Here is a 23,142-nt window from a genome sequence, read left to right as displayed (position 1 = left end):
CTTTACGGAACAGTGAGAACATTTCCTGATACCTGCATAGTGCTAGATCCAGGTGGAGCTGCTGTGGGACATCAGGCTGTGGTAGTGGGACAGGACACTGGTTTGCAGGTGTTTTGCAGTTGTGATGTGGAGGCACCATTTTGTAGCTGCAGCATGTTGTGCAGTGGTGCAGAGTGCCATGCTGTGGTGTTGTGATATCACAGAACTGGGACGTTGTGTTGAAGTGCTGCAATTTGTCCATTGTGGGGCAAAAGGGTGTTGTGCTGCATGAGCTTTTGCTGCGGTGCTGGGCCACGTTGAGGTACGGGGGGGGGGGCATTATGCTTGACGAGGCGTTATGCTGTGGTGCTTGCAGGGCATTGTGGTAAGGAGGCACCACACTGGGGTGGCATTGAGCTGTGATGCTGTGAGGTGCTGGGTGTCTGGATTGCTGCAGGGCATGGTGCTGTTGGGCATTAGATGTGCTAGGTGTTAGGAGGCACAGTGTTGCACAGTGGTCAGGGTGTTGAGATGAGATGACATGGTACCTGCACATTATGCTAAGGGGAGTGTCACAGAGTGGCGCTGTGAGGTCTTGCCCTGTCAGAGCACTGCAGGAAATGGTGCTGGGCGTTATGCTGCATTGCAGTGGGTTGGACAAGGCCCAGGCTGCAGGCAGGCTGGGCGGTGCCAGGCACGGTCTGCAGGCAGGCAGGCTGCTGCGGTAGCTCAGGGCGTTGCACTAGGACACTGGCCGGGAGAGAGGGAGGGGTCACGGTGCTGTGAGATGTCCGGCTGCTAGGGGTGGGGGCTGTTCCGCGCTGTGGTGCGGGGTCCCCTTGAGGGAAAGGCCGCGCCCTGGGCACGGAGCGAGCTGCCCCTCCCCAGCCTAGGCGGGGAGGTTCCGAGCCCCTGGCGCCTTCGCTCTCCTCCCCTACCCCGCCCTTGCGGCCTGCCTGGGCGCGTTCCGCTGGCTCCGCATGTCGGTTAGGTCTGTCCCGAAGCGGCCTCCGTAATAAGGGCTGTTCTCGGCGGGGTTTGAGGGCTGGGGCGGCGCGCGCTTTTCAATCCCGCTCTGCCTGGGCCCCGCAGCGATGAGTCTCTGGGCGGACAAGTACCGGCCCTGTGCCCTCGGCAGGGTGGATTATCACCGCGAGCAGGCGGCCCAGCTCCGCAACCTGGTGAGGAACCAGCCTCTGCCCCCCAGCCCCGGGCCGCGAGGGGAGCCCCTGCTACCCCCCTCGGGTAACCCCTCCCCAGGACCGCGGCCCATTCCAGTAACCCCGCCCCCTTCTCCCGTCTGGTACCTCCTCAGAACCGCGGCCCATCTGGTACCACTGCCTCCCTGCTACCCCCATCTCCCCCTGGCCCTCCTTCCCTGTGCTGTCCCCATCCCCCTCTGCTCTGCGCCCCCCCCCCCCCATCTCTCAGGATGGCACGGGAACCGCCCCATCCCCCGGGGCAGCGGGGGGCGCCCTCTTTAAACCAAACAAATGCCCCTCAGTAGCACTGTTAGGGGTCTCCTGGGGCTGGGCCAGGCACCTCAGCTTTACTGGTGGGGGGCTGCTGTCCCCTAAGTGCTGGCTTAGAGTCTGATTCTCTTCCCAGTCGCGCACGGCTGCCAACAGAGCAGACTCTGCCCTCTAGTTATTGGTGCTAAGTTCCTGCTTGCTTTGCTTAGAGAGAATAAGGAGATGAAGTTTTGCAAACTCTCTTTGTGCATGTGACTTTGTTTTATTAAAGCAGGGGGTAGAGCTGCAGTTTGTGTTACATCTGCCTCAGGTAGCAGGATGGTAACCTCACACCCGCCTGCCATTCAATACTGCATATTTATCTCTGTTACAATACAAAATGACAAGTGCAATAACTGAATAACAATAACAGTCTGGTTGGGAAGAAACTGTGCACTGTAATACAGTCACCCTATTGGAAATGTATATCCTGCCAATATGAAAACTGATAATGAGGAAATAACTTGCTTACAGTCCACATAGTACTTTCCTGGCCCTCACTATGACCATTTAATCCCTGCCACAAACAATAAATAGAACTCTTTTCATCTTCAGTGTGTTTTACAAACAATTAATTGTAACAGCTGATAGCCAGACTTAAAATGACACCTGTTCTTTGACCTAGGATGGCACCTTGCAGTGTTGTCTCCACAGCAGTGTTAGCTCAAGGTACAACTGGAGTTTTGCCCAACTTCCTTTCTACACACAAATATCTCTAGCTTGAGTTCTAACTGGCTTGTCTGATGTGGATGGTATGGGATGGGGGTGGGTGTTTGATGTTCCTGTGCTTTAGTAGTGCAGTGGGGATGAGCAGTGAGTTACAACTCATCAGATGTTTATCCAATGAAGCTACTAATCCAGTCACCATTTTGCTGATCAAATTGCCCTGCTAGTTTGAATGTTGTTTCACAGTGTGGTCACTCTCAGGCTTGGTCTACACTTAAGTTATGTCAGCATAGCTACATTGGTCCAAGATATGGAAAAAATACCCATACCCCGACCAACATAGATATGCCAACAAAACCTCCAGTGTAGCTATGTTGGTGGAAGAGGGGTTCTGTCAACATTCATAACATTGTTTGTGGAGGTGATGTTCCTACACTGATCTACTCCTGTAGGTGTAGGCTGCATCTACAGCACAGGTATGTGTTGGCATACCTATGCTGACATAGGCTCTGTAGTCCTGTAGACATACCCACACTTGAGCTAGGCTAGCAACTCATATGTAATAACTCAAACTAACTTGCAGTGAAGACAAGCCCTGACATGTAGGGGGAAAAAACTTTTCTCTTCTCTAGAATGCATTCCATGCAAAGGTTTGCAAGCATTTTACGTGTGTTATTGAATTAAGCCTCACACCATCACTATTACCATTAAGCAGATGGGAGAGGAAAGAGGCACAAAGCGATTTATTAGCATGATTTTCAGAAATGCAAAGCACTCACATCATACATTGACTTCTATGGAAGCTGTTGGTGTCCAGCACTTCTGAAATCATCAGATCATAAATGACTTGGTCAAGGTCACAGGGATTAAGGTCAAAGATGGGAATAAAACCCATGGGTACAAAACTGTTCAAGCCCCCAGATGTCCTGAGTCTTATCCAGATTGTCCTAGATTCACTCTTTGAATTCTGTACTTCTTGATATATCTAACTAAAACTAGCTTTGAAGCTAGGTTTTAGTGAAATATATTTTTTAAACCGGCTACTGGCGCTCTTAGAAACAAAAACTGGTTTTGTCATTTTAAAGAGACACTCAACTTAAAAATTATGCTTTTGTTTGAATAGCTTTATATTGTTAAAGGTAATACTCATAGTATATTGAGCTGAAAGAGAGCAGAGACACAGTTTTCTCTATTTTTAGTTTATTTTGTGGATAGTTTTGCTGTTTCCCTGTGTCAGTCTGTTTCTCGTTTGTGAAAGCTTTTCACTTAGCAACAAGCGGGATGGAAACATCTTTTTAAAAAGATGAAAGTGACTGTGTATCCACAAAAATTGGCCGGAGTCTCAGGAGCAAATGTAATACCTGAAAGTACTTCAAACTTTCTAAAAAAACAAACAAAACAAAGCATCATCTTTAATTTTCAGAGGCGCACAGCATATATGATGGAAGTATACCTGGAAGAAAGAAATTCAAAGAGCCACTAATTCTGGGCTATATTTTTAAATTGAAGTACTGTAGAATTGTATATGAAAAATTACTTAATAGTAATGTTGTAAGGAAAGTCCTCATCTGATGCAGTTTGTTAATTTCCTAGCATAGGGGAAACTTTACTATAATTAGTTTTATTGCACTGTTTGCAGGTTCAGTGTGGTGACTTCCCTCATCTGGTAGTGTATGGACCATCTGGAGCTGGAAAAAAGACCAGGATAATGTGTTTGTTAAGGGAGCTGTATGGTGCAGGAGTGGAGAAACTGAGAATTGAACATCAGAGCATAACAGTAAGAAATTTATCATGTGCATTTTTTAAAGAAAATAATTGTGTATATATACATCCTCTCTTTTATATACTACAATGCTGAGTATGTATTCCTATAGAGAGGTCCACAATAGTAAAAACGAAAGTCAATATAATTCCAAAATGTTCAGATTTCTTCACCTCAGTAGAAAGTTCAAACTCACTTATAAAATTGCTGGCTGGGTTAAGGGAACTACTGTTGTGGCTCCTTGTGGCATGTAGCAGTTTAGATAGTTTAGTGTCCTTTTTCCTTTGTAGAGAGGCAAAGTTTGTCTTGTAAATGGCTTGTCTAGTTTTTGTAAAGTCTATCCATGAGGAAGTTTGTGTGGAAGGTTGGTTTCTTATGAGAGTATCCAGTTTTGAGAGCTCATTCTTAATCTTTCCCTGTTTGTTGTATAGGATGCTGATCAGGTGGTTTCGCAGTTTCTTTGAGAGTGTGTGACACAGTCTCTCAGCATAGTCTGTGTGATATGTAGATTGTAATGGATTTTTTACCTTTAGTCCTTTTGGTATGATGTCCATCTGCTTGCATTTGGAAAGGAAGATGATGTCTGTCTGTATCTGTACGAGTTTTTTCATGAAGTTGATGGATTTCCACTCCATACGGCTAAATGCAGTGCCTTGCATAATGACAGGTTTCAGAGTAGCAGCCGTGTTAGTCTGTATCCGCAAAAATAACAGGAGTACTTGTGGCACCTTAGAGACTAACAAATTTATTAGAGCATAAGCTTTCGTGGGCTACAACCCACTTCTTCGGATGCATATGCATATGCATCCGAAGAAGTGGGTTGTAGCCCACGAAAGCTTATGCTCTAATAAATTTGTTAGTCTCTAAGGTGCCACAAGTACTCCTGTTATTTTTGCGGATACAGACTAACACGGCTGCTACTCTGAAACTTATAAAATTGGTCACTTGAACATTTTCCTTTGACCAAGTGAATTTTAGTTTGTCAGTCTCCCTCACACTTGCACTTTGTGGCCAGGCTGCGCTGCAGGGTATGTCCTTAGCATTAAGTACTGAGGACCAGATTCTGATGTTGATTTCTTTCATGTTGCTTTTATTGGCATTACTTTGAATGTACTTGTGTATTTGAGATCCGAATTGGGCCCAGCGCTTGAATTTTTGCTTCAGGTTAACTCAAATCTATCAATTGAGAGTTAATCTATGTTGTGGCCCTTACTTATAAACCTTTAATGTTATCTTTCTCCCATTTATGTTTGTCATAATTTGTTATCTAATCATTCCCATAGTGACAGTTTCAACAGGAGAAGAGATCTGTTTCAGTAATTAGCTGCCTGGGGAACAAGGCAGGCACTTGAAATCTATTGTTTAAGATGCTGTGTTATCAATTAAAAGTCCTTATTGGGAAGGAGAGAGTTTTAAGGGGTGACTGGATCAGTCTAAGTACTTACTTGGGAAACAGATATTTGATAATAAAGATCTTGTCAATCTAGCAGACAAAGGTATAAGAAGATCCAGTGGCTGGAAATTGAAGCTAGAAAAGTTCAGACTAGAAATAAGGCACAAATGTTTAACAATGAGGGTAATTAACCATGGGAACAACTTTCCAAAGGTGGTTGTGGATTCTTCACCACTGGCAAATTTTAAATTGAGTGAACTCTAGAGCATGTCTTTTAGAAAAGCATTCAAACAGGAATTAATTCAGAGACTGTGGCCTGTGTTATACAGGTCAGACTAGATGATCACAGTAGTCCTGACTACATAATAATGAATCTCTGAATCAGCAAAATCATCAGAGGAACACTAAAATTTCATAGTATGGTAAATAGAATTTCTCCTGTTATTACTTCTTAATTCCTTCAGCAGTGGTCTGAATATCATATTTGATATGGTAGGTAGAGCATTATCGCTGATTCTGACATCTTATTACAAGGTAGTTTTTCTTATTCATTGCTGTTACTTAAAGGAAATAATTTAGTAACCATTGCATCTATAGCACATTATCATGTCCAGAATCTCTATTAATTCTGATAGATCAACTCTTGTAGTAAACAGCCATCAATATATTTTTAGAGGTTTAACCACATCCCAATACTCCTGACCTCCATTCACATGGGGAGAAAGATGTATGAACCTGAACCCAAATCCAGGTCTTTTGCCATAATGCTGCTGCCAAGCTACTAGATCTGCCAATTATAATTCTTCAAATCCAAAAATTGACTTTTTTTTATATTAAAATAAGATGCTTTGAAATCTAACTTTTTTATTTTCTACACAGACACCCTCTAAAAAGAAAATTGAAATTAGTACCATTGCAAGCAATTATCATCTTGAAGTTAACCCAAGGTAAGTTCATAATAAAAAGAATATTTAATTAGGATATTCTACTTGAATGACCATATTTTCAAAAAGCCTTGACTTCTAAGGATTCAACCTCTTACTCAAGCAAGTAGTTCCTTTGAAGAAAAACTTTTGTTTGCAGATTTAGGCCCTAAATGTGCAGACCAGGTTTTTGAAATACATGATTTTGGATGATGAAAAACTTGGATTTCCTATGTTCATCTAGTAGTTTGCTGTCTTACCAGCAGATTGTAAGACCTAACACTCACATTTATGCACAAACAGGTGGATCTGCAAATTCAGAGGTCAAGTTAAGGCAATTTTGAAAACATGGCCCTGAATGATTTTTATTTTTGTTCCCCCTTTAATAAGAATGCAAAAACACATGTTAAAAATAAGTGTGGTGTACAAAGTATTTCGTAATACAAAAAAAGCTCAAGTGTGTTTCTGGTCTAAAATATGGAGAATTTTAGTGTTCCTCTGACGATTTTGCTGATTCATAGATTCATGATTATATAGTCAGAAGGACTATTGTGATCACCTAGTCCGAACTCCTGTATAACACAGGCCACGGGACTTCTGATAATATAAGTTGACTTTTTCCTAATGTTTTAGAAACTACTTATAGATATACAGAATTTAAATATTCTACTCCAAATGCAAATATCCTAAAATGTAGACTAACTACCTATTAAATGTATACAATACCAGTGTCTACTTTAGTGTTTTTTGGTTAGTATCAATGTTGTTTACCCTTGTGCTTTATTGATCGGAGCTAAAACCTAACAGTTTGAATAATTACATCTTGAATTGGACATATGTATCTTTCCATGTGTATGTAACTGAACAAACAACATATAAATCTGTGTTCTACTAATATTCATGAATGTCAGTATCAGTACCACCTATAGAATTCTGATTGAATTATCACTCCATGTTCAGTGAAGTAGTATGGTACATTTAAGAAATATGGAGCACAGTAAAAGGTCAACGGAGAGAAAATGAACTTAAAGAAAAGGGGGTGGAAACATACAGGTGTTAAATCTATTATAAACGTTTGTTAAACAAAGCGGTTTTATTTCCTCCTCCAAACTGTTATACAGATTTCATCTGTGACACTCAGGACATTGCCTGCTGGTTACGTAACTTGCCATAGGCAGATGCTCTTAAATGGAGTCCCCTGTATGGAGAAGGAGAAAACAGAACATACGCCTGAATTATAACTCTGCTTTGCCTAACCTTCTTCACACTGAAATGTTCGAAACAGTAAAATAACATCAAGCTTAGCCTACCCCTTTGCCCATGGAATTATTAACCAGACTCTCTATTATAGCAGAGAGGTGCCTATATTAAAATAATTGTAGCTTAATCACTAAGAACCTTAGAAAACTGAGTCATAAGTTAAATTTTGTATTCCTGCACTAAATTTTCTGTATGAGATATTGATGAAGCCTACTGGTACTAAACCTGTTAGAACATAAGATTTTTCTCATTGAAAGTGCCTTTTGTCCTGAATACTCTTGAAAGAGCTAAAGAACCTTGAGACAACTGATCATTCCGTCAGCTGTCAAACCACTGATATATCTGTGATGACACACATCATATATCATTTCAAGGAGTAGCAACTCTATCATCTTAAAATCACACTTAAATGCCAAAACATGCAAATTAAGATATCGTATGGAGTCATATTTGATTCATAACTTGCATATTAAGTGATGAAAAACTTCTATTGTGAAATGTGGATGTCCCCAGTTCCAAAGCAAAAGCTAGTTTTAAAATGAAAATCACTTTTTTATTGGTTGTAGCCACAGAGGTAGGCTTTTTAAATGTACTGCATTTGTGAGTCACTGAAAGTGTATGGTACTGGGAAGCCTCTGTATTCCATCTTGCTTAGTCCTGATATCAGTTTTATCACTTGTTGTTTGGCACCCAAATTGGGAATCCATACATTCTTTGAACTTATCACTAAATGTTGCATGGCATTTGGATCAACTGCTCAGTTATGCGGTCAGAAGGATCTAAAAAGCCATTGCAGAGAATGCATGGTTTTCTTTTGTAAGAACACTAAGTTTTTTGGTTGTGGGGGGAGAGTTGGCTTCAGTCCTATACCTGAAATAGCCATCCGTGACAATGGTGACACTGGTAAACTTCCCATTGCTGGAGAATCCATTTTTCTCCTACACCCTAATGCTTTGTGAGTTTCCCCTCTCCTTGTAATGACACCCCTGGAGGGTACATCTCCAGGGGGTGAACGAACTTGGGACCTTTGGATCTAAAAGCATCCAGTAGCTTGAAGCCAGTAGCAGAATCATAAGCTCCTATGGGTGGTGTAGCAGCTAGATGAGGACAGAGAGCCACACTTTTAGTGTGGATTACATTGAAATAATTTAGAAAATAAACATGCCCACGTTTTCTGCTATAAGAGGCAAATCACCACATAGGGTGAAAAGAGAAGGGGCTACCTTCTTATAACGATTTCAGATAAAAAGAAAACAGGCAATGTTGGGGGCTGAGGAGGCATGCTTCAGAAACTTTCAAGCTGACACTAAACCTGCAGGTTCTACAAGATCTCCACTTATGATATCTCTAGCCCTTTCCATGGCCACATGATGTGGAGGACTTTATAATGCTGGAATCGGTGTTTGTGTTCAGTGAAAGCCATGTGTCCTACTGGCTGATTTAGCGTTTTTGTCAAAGACAAAATGGCCTTTTAGAAAGTTGAGAAGCAAGAAATACTGTATTTATATTGCTGGTAAGAAGAGATGTTAAAAGCTGATTTCTCATACCATTACATTAAAATCATGCAGGCACAAACATAATTTGTTGCAGTTCCTAACTGGTCTCCCTCCCCACATACATATAAAATGCAAGTCTATGTATGGTATGAGTTTCAAAATATTAGGACAATAGCTTGTCAATAGCCACTTAATGTACAGATTAAATGAATTCGAAACTCAGTCCGTCTTGTGTTCTTTATTTAAAAAGCTACATTTTGGGCTTTTAAAAAAAATAACTGCCTCAGTTGCTACTTAGAAGAATGTATTGTAGATATGGTGTGGGCACTTTTAAAAGAAGTAAGTGTTACAACAAAATCAATTGTTATCTGAACTCTTTGTACAGTGATGCAGGAAACAGTGACCGTGTGGTAATTCAGGAGCTATTGAAGACAGTAGCACAATCCCAACAACTTGAGACAAGTACTCAAAGAGATTTTAAAGGTTAGTAAAACAAGTTAAATGTGGGCCAAAACTTTGGAGGAGAAAAACCTCTGTGACTATTTTGACCGGGTCTGAAGATGTACTTGAGAAGTAAACATGTCTCTTCCACCTTGTATCTTCACCAGTTGCCTCAGACATTTCTCTCTTTATGGCTTTGGTTTGTATTTGACAGTGAAGAGTATTTCTGTGATTGTAGCAAAAGATGTTGACGTCGCATAGATGCAGCTCTTGATTTGCTTATTGTTATTGTGAGCCTCATATCAGCCTTCCCAAAATTTGGTCACTTTTCATGCTTCTTTGTCAGAGACTGGTGGCCATTATGGATGTATGTATGATGGTTGATAGACAGCCCATCAGTAGCAGCCTATTTCCTGTGGCATTGGTAGCAGAAGGAAATGAAGTAGGACTGAGTGTCCTTCATATATATTTGTCACTTTCAGTTTCTTTATGCTGTCCCACTATGTATGAAGTGTTCAGTGCAGAAGTACTTCATACATGGAAGAATTACAGAGGGAAGTGACTGCTAATCTAAAAGATACCAGTTTTCCTCTTCACTGTTTCCAAATATAAATTACTACAGCTGCTTTCCTCACAGAAACCAAGAAACCCCAAAACCAGAGATAAATGCAAAAAGAAAAATGAGACAAACCCAAGAAAGATGAGAGAATACAGTAGAGTAGAAATAATGTACTAGTGGTTCTAGCTTTGATATGCTATACCATTTTCTTCACAGTTCTCAGGGAAACATTAAATTTGAGCTATTACCAAACTTTAGCAATTTGCTACAATCCAGTAAAATATGCCCACTAATTACTTTGAAACATCTTTGGATAAACATGGAGAGCAATGTGCATAAAGGGCCTCCAACGTTCAGCACAAGGGGTTTTCTACCTCCTGCACTCGTTAAATTAAAGTATGAGTTTGTAATCAAAGGAGTGTACTGATAAACTATTTGCTTTAATACTTCCTTACACTATAGGTTCTCAGAAAATTCAGCTGCAACCCTTCCTTAAAATTCTTGGGAAAACACTGCTAGTTACTGTATTAGCCATAGTATAAGCAGTACAGTGACTGTCTTGGCCTTCAAACCTAATTTGATTATTTGCATCACAGTAGCACCTACAGTCCCTGCCTTGAAGAGAGCAAAATGTAAATAGGCAAGACTGATGAAGAGTAGGAGGTAAACAGATGTAGAAGGTGAAGTGGCTTGATCAAGGTATCTCCTCATCTCAGTGACAGCTGAAAATAGAACCCAGGTCTTCTGAGTCCCAGCACAGTTGTCCATGGGACCACATTGCACCTTGCTTGCTGTGTGCCTTGCTTCATTATCTTTCTAAAACTTAAACAAAAAATTACTTTTAAATTTATTGTGAAACTCTTCTAATAAAGTTAATTTAACCTTTTTTCCCCTTCTTGCAGTGGTGCTGCTGACAGAAGTTGATAAACTTACTAAAGATGCTCAGCATGCGTTGCGAAGAACCATGGAGAAATATATGGCCACCTGCAGATTGATCCTGTGTTGCAATTCCGTTTCAAAAATCATTGCACCTATTCAAAGCAGATGTCTGGCAGTGCGAGTGCCTGCTCCCAGTATTGAAGATGTAGGTTTGGAAGCAAAAATGAGCCTCCAGTAGAAACTTCATCAGCCAAGTTTTTACTGTGTGTATGTAAAGTATATTACAGAAAATGACCCGTCTCTGTCTGTAGTCTAGGACTTGCCTTTGATCAGTATGCACAATATCCATTGAGTGGGCAAACTGGAGCTGCTCCCTTATACCTGGCTGACCTTTGCAAAAAAACGGTGGCTGTTCTAGAGATGCTTAAGCCTGAAAACAGTCTTTGGGCTATGAACTATTCCACTAAAGAGAGACAAGATGGATGAACTAATATCTTTTCTTGGACTTTATCCACCTTGTCTCTCTAATATCCAGGGACTGACGGCTACAACTACAATGCCTATGTTTGTTATACAGACACTCCCCGGGTTACGCAAACCCGACTTACGGAAATCCGGATTTACGGAAAAAATTCCGTACGTTCCGTAAGGTGTTGGGTTTTTTTTGTTTTTGTTTTTTTGCACGTAATTGTCGGAGATACGTTCCCAACTTCCGCAAGGCGTTCCGGAACGGAACGCTTGCGTAAGTCAGGGAGCTTCTGTATCGTCATGGTACGTCTTTCCCATCTAGATCTGTCATGTGTTGTCCAGTGTGTGCAAGAAGGAGGGGCTGACTCTTCCTCAAGATCTGGCTCGTAGGCTAGCAGAAAAGTCTGGCAGGAATCTTCGGAAGGCACTGCTTATGTGTGAGGCTTGCAGAGTCCAGCAGTAAGTCATTGGAGAAACTAATGTAGGTTACTCTTTGTAGAAAAATACACATTCGCTCTAAGCTTGTTGCTAAAATATGAGAGATTATTTGTTGTGCAGGTATCCTTTCACTTCAGATCAGGACATCCCTGAGACAGACTGGGAGGTATATCTGAGAGAGACTGCAAATGCTATTGTCAGTCAGCAGACTCCCCAGAGGTAGGTGGAGCTATTTGGTTCTAACTGTAAATTATTAGGTTATCAGAGTACTTATGAGCGTAAGAAGTGTTTTATATTAAATGTTTTGTGGCATTTTAATAGCTTTGTACTGGAATGCCTGTGCTTTGCATCCAAAGTAAATGGGTTTAAAGCCTACAGGAGATGGCTAGATTGGATTTCAGAAACTAGTAAAGTTAGCCTCTGTCACAAAATAAATAAGCAGGACACACTGTTATGATGTGATTGTGCTCAATTTATATATCCATTATAAACACAGACCAGGTACCCTGGAGTTCTGTAGCACTAGTCTGAATTTGGAAGCCAGTTCTGGTCTGTTTTGCTCTATGATAAAGTGTTAAACAAGCTAAAAGTTACTTACCTCATGGTATTTAAATCATGACTGAGCTTTGTAGCCAAAAGTATATGGAAGGTTTGGGGAAAAGTATTCTGATGATTTGCCCACAGGCGTATAAGACTTCAAAATTGAGTTAGACAATAAAGTTGTCCTACTTTCTGGATGTGGTCTCATTTCTTAGTTAAAGTGAAATAAAACATTGTTGCTACTGTGATCGTCTAACAATTTCTCTGTATTTTCCTTATTCTCTTTTGGATTATTGGGCCAGTGTTTCAAATTGTTCTGACCCTCGCTTAGTCTTATGCTCCATTCAGTTTATCCTCTGCTTAGTATGCATTAAAATGCCACTACCAACAGCAGTCTGAAAACATCTAGTGCTGCCTGATGTTGCTTTGTCTATGAATGTTTTGTTTCCTAGTCTCCATTCAAGTCAATAGATAGTATCATGATGGAGCCAGAAAGCATCTTTACTTGAGCCATTAACACATGCATAAAGTTCTGGAGTGTGCTTTACTTTGTTTGGCTTGTTTTAAATAAGTTGGTGGGTAAAATCCACATTCTACCACTGCAGTGTTGTAGGACAATGACAGTATTTCCATTAACTGCAATATATTCTGAAAGGCTGGAAGGCCTGGTAGCTAAAAGGTTTTTTGATCATATACCTGTACTATTATTGTGGATTTGATACTGATGTGAAATTTTAGATGCAGTCACTGACACAGGGTACTCTCCTTTTTCCCCTATGACTCAGTGCCGGTGTAAAGTTATCTAGAAGATTTAAACTTGTACATTGCAATAATGAGCCAGTTATTTTTCTTTCATCAAGCCATTGTGTGGAGTCAAAGCATTGAAACCATATGAATGGTGGAGGCCATATAGCCTGGGGAATCTGGCACTGATCTATTAAATGGCAGTTTCTAGCATACAGATCTGATTTTTCTGCTGTATTATCTGTAAAGATCCAAAAACATTTACCTCTTCAAATCCGTCATCTCTAAGGCAAGTTTTTCTTCAGACATAAGGAACAAGGATTGTCTTTTGTTGCTGAGAGTTCCAGCATATAATTTTCTACTTCTTTACAAAGTATCAAACCAGATCTTCTCGTTGAAAAATTTGACACTTCAGTTACGCTGGAAATTAAATCCATCACCAAATGCAATGTATCCACAAATTTTCATATCTTAATCTTCTTCAGAATGTCTCTAATTTGGGCTGCATCATGCTCTGGCCCAATTTCTGTAGTTTGTACCAAATGATGATGATTTTCAAACATTATCTCAGTACTCTGGCTTGCGTAGTAACCTAGCCTACATGGTGAAATCCATCAACTACAGACATATTAATGAACCCATCAGCAAGCACAATAACAAAAAGTGGTACCTGGATCCTTTGTGGCTCCCTTTCAGTTGGATGCATGCAGTTAAAGTTTTTTTTAAATAGTATTGACTCACTGGAAGAAATGAAATTGAATAATGGAATTGTAGATACTTATTTTTGGTTTTGCTTGATCTAGAATCATTTCAATGTGTGTGTATGCATGTGTGTGTGCATCTGTCCTAGTGAGGCAGCGTGGTAGATGTGATTTTTAGTCGCTGAACAGCTCTTTGTAACATTGTATCAGGTAACAAATTGGCTTGTTCACAGCACTTCTATTTCCTGCTGAAAATGGTGGACGTGGTTGTTCTTTTTCCATAGTACTATGAAACTTTCCTCTTTAGCTGTGAAGAGCAGTAGCGTTGGCACTAGTTCTCTGTTGCTCTGGTGCATTTATGGTCACAGGAAACAATTGCCCATTTTTAAAATATATAGTGCTGGCAGAAATACAATTGCACTATTTTGAAGCCCTAATGGGAGGCATGCTCCCTATGATTCCATTTAAACTCAAGTGCCTAGCCTTCTCCCTGCACCTCATTTAACTTGCCTAAATTAATGTACTCTGTTTTAACTGTGTATTTATTTATTTATTTTTTTAATTCACATCCATAAATTGTTGGACCATAGAGACCAATGGATAACTTCCTCCAAGCCCTCCCTAGAATCTTCGGGGAAGAATCCTTTTTTATTTTTTTTATTTTTGTAGGTGTAATTTTTAAGGAAGAAAGCTCTTGTGTTGTCACCTAAGAGTCTGACTCATAAGCTAGATATCCACAGTAATTGGAATGGAGTCAAAACTGTATTTAAAAAAAACAACAACAAAAAACAATTCACAAGGCCGAGAACACACATAAGTGACATAAAGGTAAAAATAACAGATGCCAAGGCACTGTAACTGTTGTGAGATCAAATTGTCCCGAATACATTTTCTTTGTAAAGGACAAGCTTCTTCTGTCATTTCCTCTACCTATTCACATTCCTCTTCCCAAATTACCTTCCTTTTGTAATGTAGCTTTTTTTTCTGTGATCTGTATCATTGCTGTATGATCTAGAGGGGGGAAAACACAGCAATCACCCACAGTAAGTGCTAGCACTTCTGGGTATCAGACTTCAGATAAGATGAGACAAAGTGTCTATCAAGAGGCAGTTATTGCCAGGGGTGAATTTGGTGGGAATTAATCACTGGCGATTCTTCAGTAATGTGGGCAAGATGACTGAAAGGTGTAAACCAGCAACATAAAAATGAATCCTGATTTCTAATCATTTTGTGGCAACTTCTCATTGAACTTGGACAAAAGTCACATTAAGAGTTTTTTTTTTTTTTTTTTTTTTTTTTTAAAGGGGGTGGGGGAGTAAGAACAGCTTGTTCTGGAGCCTTATATCTTCTAGATTCAGCCTGAGCATGTCATAACTACTGTCCAAAACTTGTTTAGTAACACCCTCCCCACTTCTGAGTTATGTAACGTGCATGTTGAGACTGACTTTACATCGTGGGAGTACTGCAGGTTGCTTAATATTAGAGGAAGGTTTCAGGCTAAGGGAACTTAATTATGCTTGGCAGTCCATGTCTGGGGTTTCAATAACATTGTTTAATAATAGAACAAATGTTTTTTAGAAATATAAAATAGGCTTTGTGGACATTACTGTAATACTTCGTGATTTCATTCCAACAGGTTACTTGAAGTTCGTGGACGGCTTTATGAACTCTTAACCCACTGCATTCCTCCTGAGATAATAATGAAGGTAATTTAACTCCCAGCACTTACTCTGTTCACCTCAACCAGAGCTAGGGTTACCATAAATCCGGATTTTCCCGGACATGTCTGACTTTTTGGGCCTCAAATCCCCATCCGGGAGGAAATCCCCAAAAGCTGGACATGTCCGGGAAAATAGGGAGGGAGGGGCCGGCGTGCGGGGCCAGGGGGCCGCTCGGCCGGGGGCCGGCGGCCCAGGGCCCGAGCCGAGCCGGGCGGGAGACACTGGGGCCAGAGCCTCTTGGCCTGGGCCGGCTGGCCACCAGAGGGAGCTGCTCGGCCGGGGGGGCTGGACTGGGCCGCGCCCCCCCAGCCCCAGTCCACCTGCTGCCTGCCTGCTTCAGGCTTCCCGCGAATCAAATGTTCGCGGGAAGCAGCGGAGTTGTGGCGGGGCGGGGCCCCGTGGAGTGTCCTCTTTTTGGACACTTAAAATATGGTAACCCTACCAGAGCTAGGAGAATCCAAACTTGGGGCAAAAGGATTAAAATTATATTTTAAAGAAAGTTTTTCAGGATCATCAAAGACTGCTCAAGTGCTTAAAGTTAAGCATATGCATAAGTGTTTGCAAGATCAGGGCCCAAGATTTTATGCTTTGTTTTGGAAAATATCTAGCACAAGGCATAGTTCAACTGTAATCTAAATAATTTAACATTAACAATAAGGTCCACCTTTTACAAGACGCAGATCAGATTGTCTGTGAGCCAGAATTCTTTGCTACTCTATCTAGTTCAAATCCTTTTATTTAACAAATGTTTTTAGTTGCATAATGTCTGTGTGCCCAAGCCAGTGACCGCTTGATTGCCTTTGCTAGATTGAATTATCCAAGTTTTGGGGACTGGGTAAGTGGGTTTAAAGCTGGACTAATTCAGAATGCCGAGAGTGTCTACTTAGTTTACAAGACAATCTGCATTTTGCTCAGCTGAACACAACAAAAAATACAGGACTCTTCTACTTTACCTGATAATTGCATGCTAGAAGGCATCCCCGTGTTTTTTTAATTGCTGGTGGCTGATATGCTATTGATTATGGGGTGTTATTGGGGAAGCTCCATAATTCATGGTGTTCTTGCCACAGCATTTTAGAGGTGGCAGCCACCAGCTCACAACAAAGATTGAGGAACACCTACAGGGTCAGCATTGAAACACCTGGACTTGCCCTCGAGGATAGGGTCCCAGCCTATACGGTACATGGATGGTTGCCTGAAATAGCAAAGGTGAAAGACTGAAATGGGAGGCAAGGGACATTATTCATTGGGAAAGAGGGAGGTAACATCTTATTAAAACAAGATCATTCTTTGAGTACCAACGGTATGCTCAGAGCTGAGAAAACATATTGGAAGACATGGTCCCTGCTTCCAAAGAGCTTGCTGTCTAAAACAGAGGGAGACATTACATCTAAACAGATGCGATACACAGGTTGGGAGTCAACTTCAAGAGTGAGTGCTTTTTTGTAAGTGTCAATGGTATTGAAAGGCCTCATGAAGGAAGTATGACGTTTTAAGGAAGGGACAGTGGTTCAAGCATAGAAGTTGCTATGGGAGATGGAAACAAATGGAGCAACCAGGCAGGAGTTGTGGATTGTAGGCAGCATGAAAGGATACTGGAGGAAATGAAGGCAGAGTTGAGATTAAACAACAGCATTAACCTCTATTTCTATTGACAAAACACAGCTCTGATTAAATTGTGGTAAAATCCTTGACATGTCAACTGACTTGTGTTCCTGACATATTCTGTTCAGTTATGCTTTTCCTTGTCCTTTTTGCCGTACTGTGGGTAGATGCCACTGAGAGCTTGAGTTGTCTTGCTGTGCAAGTGCTCTCTGTGTTAAAGATAAATTCAAATACCTGTTACTAATGTGTTTGAAGACACCAATATTTGGCAGTCTCCTTAAGCCCTTAACTAACTTAAACTCTTTGTGTGCAGTCCAATTGTAGCCGTGTTGGTGCTCACTGACCTTGTCTCTTACACTTTTCATTGCATTAGAGCTGCTTCTGCAATGGCTTTATCCCCTTCTTCCTCAAATATAAAATTTTAATATCAAGGCCTTTGTCATTCTTGAGGTAAACTAGTGCAGTCGTCTCTCTCGTGGTTTTTTTTTTTTTTTTTTTAAAGTAGTCATTCTGAGCTTATTTACATCCGTTCCTGATGAATGCTATTGAGATTCACTTCCCCTGTCAAGTGAAGAATCCTCAAGGCTATACACTTACTTGCAGTTCCCAATGACATCAGTAAGGGGGTGTGCACAGTTTGTTAATCTATTTTTGTTGTTAGTGAGGTAGAAATTGTTCAGTTGCACCATTGTGTCACCTGATTTTACAGGATGAGGAATTTATCCTGAGAGAGAAGTTTCTGGAAAGACAATGTTCCACAAGTGTTTATGCAATTCAAAGTTAGTTCTATTGGATAGATGATGTGATAGCTCTTGAAAACTTCTGCTCTGCTGGATCACTGAGTGAGTTCAAAATCATGATGTTACTTGCTCAGCTATTTCTAGGAAAATGATGGTGTTGAGTAATAGCATAGCCAACTGATTTTGGTTACAGTTGTGGTTCAATATTAAAAATGTTCAAGATCAAATAACCAAGCTCAGACAATTTATTGTTTACAAACAAAACCGTATGATACAGGAAAGAAAGTTAATACACCACCAGTCCTTCCGGGACTTTTGTTCTCGCGGCTTACAAGGAAGGCATGTTCGCAAAATACACCGCTGTACTACCTCTATTTATAATGGGGCTATTCACAAGCTAAAACTCTAGCATCATCTAAGATTCCACCCATCAATTTCAACTTGTTTTCTGGTACCACCGCATACCCCTTTTTCTTTTTGTTTTGGATACAGCATTTTAGGTACTAATAGGCATGAAGGCACCTCCTGAACTTGTACTAGGGCAGAGTACTAATGTATCTTGTCTTTGATAGATTTCCTATTTTCTAATGCCAAAGCTGACTGAATTCAGCTTTGCAAGGTGTTGTAGGGTACTTGACTTGGGTGAACAGAATTGTGGGAAGAACATAATACATTCAGTTAACATAATTTCCCAATACCTATACATCTACCATGTGTAATACTAGTGAATGTAGTATATGCTATGCCTAACAATAGTATCTGCCATGCTACCCTGCTTTTGTAGTATTTCATCCTTTTAAAAACTGCCATATGTTTCTCTTCTAGGGCCTTTTGTCAGAACTTCTAAATAATTGTGATGGGCAACTAAAAGGAGAGGTTGCACAGATGGCAGCCTTCTATGAGCACCGACTGCAACTGGGCAGCAAAGCCATTTATCATCTGGAAGCATTTGTGGCAAAGTTTATGGCACTTTATAAGAAGTTTATGGAGGATGGACTAGAAGACATGATGTTCTAAGACATCACTGAACTTACATAGTATAATATATGTCACAACATTGAAAGTTCTGCTAATAACATAGTCTACTCCTATGAGACTTATGTTGTACAAGCCATAGGTCAAAGTCAATAAAATCTCATTTACTTCATTGCATTATGATCATTGCATTTGGCAATAATAGCCAAATAAGAGAATTTCCTTTATTCTGAACACTAAGTCTTCAAGGGAGCCCAGTCGTCTTTAGCTAACTAGAAAGCATGTAAGCTTTCCAGAAAGGCAGTTATAGACTTTTGGGGATATCTGTCAAGATCACATTCTAAGCTCAGCAGTGTTCAGTCTAGCCAGTACCTGGCTTACAGAGAGAAACCCAGGTGCTCCATGAATTGAAGTTCGTTTTTTCCAATGTCCAATGATAGTGCATAGGTGCACACTCTCAGAAGACCCGCAAAGATCTGTTCTACTCTGAAAATGTACTGTAAAAAGGCTTTATGGGGGGGGATCCCATGTATGCTGTTCCTTAATAGTTCCATACGTAGTTTTTGTCAGTTTATAAGTTGAGGGGGCTTTTCTAACTGTCACATCTGCAAAACTTATCCTGGGATCTGAAAATCCAGTTGGATTCTTTCCTCATGTGTCATCACCAGTAATAAAGATGTTGGTGGTTAAACTATGATTCCATTGGGATTGCAGAAATGTAACTGGGAGCATAACTTGGCCTGCAGCATCTCTTTTGTTGGTAATACATGAGCCAGAGCTGAAGCCAATTAAAGGATTCATTTTTGATTGCAGTTGGCTTTACATAAGGATTTATGTGAAAAGCCAAGAACCCAGCTAGACTTTCAGGTCCCACACTGAGTTTATAGGGCTGGAAAATTTGATGATGACAGTCAGTGAAAGACAAACAAAAAATCCCACAATGCCATTTCTTCAGTTCTTTTTCAGAGTAGAAGCATGCTTTAAAATGGGTCCTTGCCACTTGTGTTCACTGAAGAACCAATGACTGTTTTGCATAAGAGATTTGCTCCAGTGTCCTGGCCAATTCCAACTCAAGCAACTATATTGTCTACTAAAATTCCTCTGGTAGTTGAAGTTATTCTTCCTCTTCTGAAAGTTGCTGGCACAGAATATCTTTTGCATTTTACTTGAAGGCAGCTGCATTGAAATGGTGGATGAATAATCATAGAAATGTGGGTTTGGAAGGGACCTCAAAAGGTTATCAATCCCAGTCCTCTGCTGAAGCACGACCAAGTAAACCTAGACCATCCATGGCCAGGTGTTTATCCAACATGTTGTTTAAAAATCTCCAATGATGGGGATTCCACACCCTCCCTTGGAAGCCTATTTCTGAGCTTAGTTACCCTTATAGTTAGAAAGTTTTTCCTAATATCTAACCTAAATCTCCCTTGCTGCAGATTAAGCCCATTACTTCTTGTCCTACCTTCAGCTGACATGGACAACAGTTGATCACCATCCTCTGTATAACAGCCCTTAAAATGTGAAGACTTATCAGGTGCCCCCTCAATCTTCTTTTCTCAAGATGAAACTTGCCCAGCTTTTTAACCTGTCCTCACAGGTGAGGTTTTCATAACTGTTTATCATTTTTATATATGCTCTCCTCTGGACACTTGCCAGTTTGTCCACATCTGTCCTAAAGTGCGACACCTAGAATTAGACACAGTACTTCAGCTGAGGCCTTAGCAGTGCCGAGTAGAGTGGGACAATTACCTCCTTTGTCTTACATGCAACACTCTGTTAATACACCTCAGAATTATATTAACCTTTTTTAAACGGCATAACATTGTTAACTCATTCAACTTGCCATCCACTATATTCCCCAAGATCCTTTTCTGCAGTACTACCACCTAGCTAGTTATTACCCATTTGTAGCTGTGCATTTTGATTTATTTTTCCTTCCCAAGTGAAGTACTTTGCATTTTTCTTTATTGAATTTCATCTTGTTGGTTTCAGACTAATTCTCTAATTTATGAAGGTCATTTTGAATTCTAATTCTGTCTTCCAAAGTGCTTGCAGCCCCTCCCAGGTTGGTGTCATTTGCAGATTTCATAAGCATACTCTCCATTCTATCCAAGTAATTTAATAAAAATATTCAATAGTACTGGACCCAGGACTGACCCCTGTGGGACCCCACTAGATACATCATTCCAGTTTTACAGCAAATGATTGTTAACTACTGTTTGAATATGTTTTTTTCAACCAGTTGTCCACCTGCCTTATAGTAATTTCAGCTAGAGCACATTTTCCTAGTTTGCTTATGAGAATGTCATGGGGCACTGTCAAACACCTTACTAAATCAAGATAAATCATGTCTACTGTTTCCCCTCTTCACTTGACCAGTAACCCAGTCAAAGAAGGAAATTAGGTTGGTTTGGTATACCTTGTTCGTGACAAATCCATGCTGGCTATTCCTTAGAAACCTGTTATCTTAAAGGTGCTTAAAACTGATTGATAATTTGTTCCAGTATCTTTCCAGGTATTGGCTGACTGGTCTATAATTCCCATGTCCTCAGTGTTCCCTTTTTAAAGATAGGAATCCCTCTATATAGTTTGTAAATCATGTTGAGATCCTTCTGGATGAAAAATGCTGTGAATATCCCATACAAAACAAAGCTGCTTGCCTCCTGCTACTTCGATATTCTAATTATATACAGCCACATGCAAGTACACGATAGGTACAGATTTTTCCTTCAGCTGTGATCTAAATGTTAGTATTTGAAAGTTAAACCAAAAGTGTGTGTGAAATCTATTACTAAAGTAGCTGCTGTTCCTAAAGGAAACATTACAACTCTTCCATTACAACCACTGAGCAACTGTCAGAATAAACTGGCAGAATGGGAGTGACTAAGGAGGGCATTAAATTACATTTCCATATGCCTTTAAAGGAGTCACAAACATGTAGGTTAACCATGTATTCATAAGGCCTGATTTAAAAAAAGAAAAGATGGGGCCAGACTCACAGGCAGTGTAATTCCATATGGCTTCATTGAAGGCAAAGTAGCTACACCAATTTACATTAACTGAGCAAATAATTGCACACTATAGTAAGCTAAAATAATGTTCCAAAACAATATAATCTATGCTAGTTTCACTGCAGTGGTTTAGACTGTCACTTTACTTTTTTTAATAAGATAACAGTTCTCATAATGTGAACTATTAAAAAGCAAACACCTGATGAAAATAATTATTTCTGTTTTCACATTGCTCTTTCTAATTAGGAATGGTTCTGAGTGATGAATTTTGGATTGAGTCAGGTCTAAATTTATCTAATGCTCTGTGGTGTTTGGATCCTATGCTCCAGTTCTGACCCTTCTCTAACAATTGGTGTTTGGAAAGAATCAAGTAGTTAATATCTCTACAAGCCTGTTTTACAAGTCTGAAGAAGCAGTATGAATCACATTTGTACAGTTAGTCTTCATTCTGATCTATTCTTGTTACTTTGATTATCTTTGTGCATGCTGTTAATCTGTCACTAAACTATTTTGAACAACGGAGGGAAGAGATGTAGGAAAAATAGCTGGCTAGTGAAGGAGCAGCCACTTAGAACTCCTTCAGCTGGCTATTTTATTTCAGTTACTTTGGCTGAAAATAAATTTAGGAGATGGAAATTATTTGCAAATTTGCAGCACTGGCAATTTGTTATAGTGCAAGGTGTTTCATTTCTTGTAGGATGACTGCAGTAGCTGCTGAACCGTCATTTTATCACTGTTGTCAATATTGAATTAGATTAATCCAACACAGATAGATACTGTGAAAATGAACATTTCAACTGTTTTCTACTCCAGCGACAAATAGAGCATGAGGAAAACATGCATGATAATTAATATTGGTGCTAATACATCATGGCTTTTTCAGAAATCAGTCCGTTTCATTGTGCATGTTGAAATCCAAAAAACCCTTTAACTTCTGCACAGAACAGGGTGTAGAAAATCAGATTTAATTTGCAGAATTGAAATTAATCACATATTGGATCAGTCCAGCTCTGCATCCAGGCTCTGTTAGTGGACATTGTAGCTGCTTCAGAGAATGGTGCAGCAAACACAGCACTGTAGACAGTTATGGAATAACATGCTCTCAGGAAATCTTCAAAACCATGATACAATCCTCCTACCCAAAAATCATACCACTCTAAGCTAAGAAGGGTTTCTTGTCTCATGGCTATTTGCAGCATTTGGTTCTTCATAGACTCTTAACTGCCACTGCATTCCCCATTAGCAACAGCTGCCAAAGACAGGATGGTAAAACAGCAGCAAAGTTACACCATCTTTCATCCATCTCTTGCCACAAAGCTATAGTTTACCT

The 23,142-nt window shown here is 40.3% G+C and overlaps 1 protein-coding gene across 1 annotated transcript; it reads left to right on the top strand.

The window, feature by feature from the left end:
- Nucleotides 1-993: 993 nt before the first annotated feature.
- RFC3 (replication factor C subunit 3) lies at nucleotides 994-18,966 on the top strand. The gene is made up of 9 exons (XM_065417663.1): nucleotides 994-1,160; nucleotides 3,796-3,933; nucleotides 6,191-6,258; nucleotides 9,376-9,473; nucleotides 10,893-11,074; nucleotides 11,660-11,796; nucleotides 11,896-11,994; nucleotides 15,397-15,466; nucleotides 18,652-18,966. The coding sequence occupies exons 1-9, from the start codon at nucleotides 1,074-1,076 to the stop codon at nucleotides 18,841-18,843; spliced, it is 1,071 nt and encodes a 356-aa protein (XP_065273735.1). The 5' UTR covers nucleotides 994-1,073; the 3' UTR covers nucleotides 18,844-18,966.
- Nucleotides 18,967-23,142: the final 4,176 nt, after the last annotated feature.

The sequence above is a fragment of the Emys orbicularis genome, chromosome 1 (assembly GCF_028017835.1).
Source record: "Emys orbicularis isolate rEmyOrb1 chromosome 1, rEmyOrb1.hap1, whole genome shotgun sequence".
Classification (NCBI taxonomy): Eukaryota; Metazoa; Chordata; order Testudines; family Emydidae; genus Emys; species Emys orbicularis.
Note: the sequence above shows the minus strand (reverse complement) of the source record. Positions and strands in the feature narration are given on the sequence as shown.

What these genes read in the sequence shown, in the direction of transcription:
- RFC3 (XM_065417663.1), top strand. Translation starts at nt 1,074, where the DNA reads ATGAGTCTCTGGGCGGACAAGTACCGGCCCTGTGCCCTCGGCAGGGTG. An exon ending in CGGCCCAGCTCCGCAACCTG is followed by an intron (nt 1,161 to 3,795) that starts GTGAGGAACCAG and finishes CACTGTTTGCAG; the next exon opens with GTTCAGTGTGGTGACTTCCC. An exon ending in AGTCAGCAGACTCCCCAGAG is followed by an intron (nt 11,995 to 15,396) that starts GTAGGTGGAGCT and finishes TCATTCCAACAG; the next exon opens with GTTACTTGAAGTTCGTGGAC.